Here is a 1,577-nt window from a genome sequence, read left to right as displayed (position 1 = left end):
CCATTAAGTCCTAAAAAGCAGCATAACTGAACCTTCTGGAAGCCATTAATGCTGCTGTAAAATCTTTCCCAATCAGCATCAAAACTTTCAATCGTCTTGTTCCTTCACCTGCCAAAACTTCTTCAAGATGAAATCATACTCCCGAGGAAACCCCTTGTTCTGTCATTTCTTTACCTGCTACCTCTCGGTTTACCTATTTCATTTTCATCCCTGTCATTCAATCTGATTCCCCCCTCGATCCCTCCCACTCTGATCTTCTGCATATTCTGGGACTACCTCAACCAGGTATAATATTCGTTTATCCCTCAACGTTGCTTTTGCTATCATATGCGCAAGGCTGTTTACTGCTCTTGGAACATGTTCAAATCTACATTCCTGGAAACTTGATTGTAGTTTATGAATATCAATGATGTAGGCACACATCTTTGATTTATCTGGGATATTAGATCTGCATTTCTTTATTATCGAAAGTGAATCTCCTTCAATAATGATTTTTCTCCATTTCATTTCTTTACCTGTTTTAATCGCTTTCCGGCTCGCGAGCGCCTCTGCCGCAAAAGGGGATGCCACATGTTTGTAAATCATCGAGCATGAGAGTAAGACCTTGCCTTCGTTGTCTCTAGCCACAATCCCCGCAGCCGATTGCTTACTCTTTCCGTCATATGCTGCATCAAAGTTTATTTTCACAAACTGGTCAGGTGGCTTCTTCCACTTACTTGTAGATTTATAAGATTCTGCTTTACTTTTTCCTATCCCATCCAACTCTTGTATGTAGCTACTAACAAATCTACTTATTTCTTTTCCAGATTTGCCCACTTTATTATGCACTCTATTATTTCAGTCACCCCATATAGCCCATAATGTACAGCAAAACATCCTACACTGAGATTCCGAGTTCTTCACAAAAACTTCGGTGAGCCACTCTGCAAACTCCATCTGTTGTTCGTGCATCAAAACATTACATGGTAATTCCTTCCATACTAATTTTGACTCAGGGCATTCTCAGAAAAGGTGATTCATACTCTCTGAACCAACTCCACATCGTGGACACACTGTAGTGTTTATTAGCTTTTTCTGAAATAGATTAACTCGTGTAGCTAAAAAATTCCACGATATCTTCCAGATTGTAATTTTGATTTTTAAGGGAAGATTTAGCAGCCATAATTTCCTGTAGAATTCCTTGTAGCCTTCTTGTAAAGCATAAGCTCTAGGGTCATCCTCGATATTCTGTAATAGTTTATAGGAGCTCCAAACTGTGAACTCTCCTGACACGTCAGCACTCCAGACCCGGAAGTCTTCATGGGGATCCTTTGCCAATGGGATACTAATAATCTTCTCAGCTACATCCTCCGGAAAGGTAGAAAATATCAACTCTTCCTTCCATGTTCTGTTATTTTGATTGATTAGATCGGCAACTTTACAATTGTTCAAATTCGTGATTATAGCTGATAATCTGTTTCTTCCCACATCGGGGATCCAATTGTCGCATCCAACTGTAATTAGATCTCCCCTACCGACTCTCCAGCCCATACCTTCCTTTAAAATACTCTTTGTAGCCCAAATACTTTTCCACGTAT

The 1,577-nt window shown here is 39.8% G+C and overlaps 1 protein-coding gene across 1 annotated transcript; it reads right to left on the bottom strand.

The window, feature by feature from the left end:
- Positions 1 to 213: 213 nt before the first annotated feature.
- On the bottom strand, positions 214 to 936 carry LOC105801085 (uncharacterized). Its single transcript, XM_012632419.1, has 2 exons — positions 846 to 936; positions 214 to 749 (listed from the first exon to the last, which is right to left on the bottom strand). Exons 1-2 carry the CDS (start codon positions 934 to 936, stop codon positions 214 to 216), a joined length of 627 nt encoding a protein of 208 aa, XP_012487873.1.
- Between the last annotated feature and the right edge of the window lie 641 nt (positions 937 to 1,577).

Source organism: Gossypium raimondii, chromosome 11 (genome assembly GCF_025698545.1).
Source record: "Gossypium raimondii isolate GPD5lz chromosome 11, ASM2569854v1, whole genome shotgun sequence".
Lineage (NCBI taxonomy): Eukaryota > Viridiplantae > Streptophyta > Magnoliopsida > Malvales > Malvaceae > Gossypium > Gossypium raimondii.
The sequence above is the reverse complement of the archived record's forward strand: the minus strand, read 5'-3'. Positions and strand labels throughout refer to the sequence as shown.

Excerpts from the sequence above, each read along its gene's own strand:
- LOC105801085 (XM_012632419.1), bottom strand. The coding sequence starts at position 936 with ATGGAGTTTGCAGAGTGGCTCACCGAAGTTTTTGTGAAGAACTCGGAA. Across the intron at positions 750-845 it reads TACATTATGGGCTATATGGG|GAAAAAGTAAAGCAGAATCT; the intron begins GTGACTGAAATA and ends TGGATGGGATAG.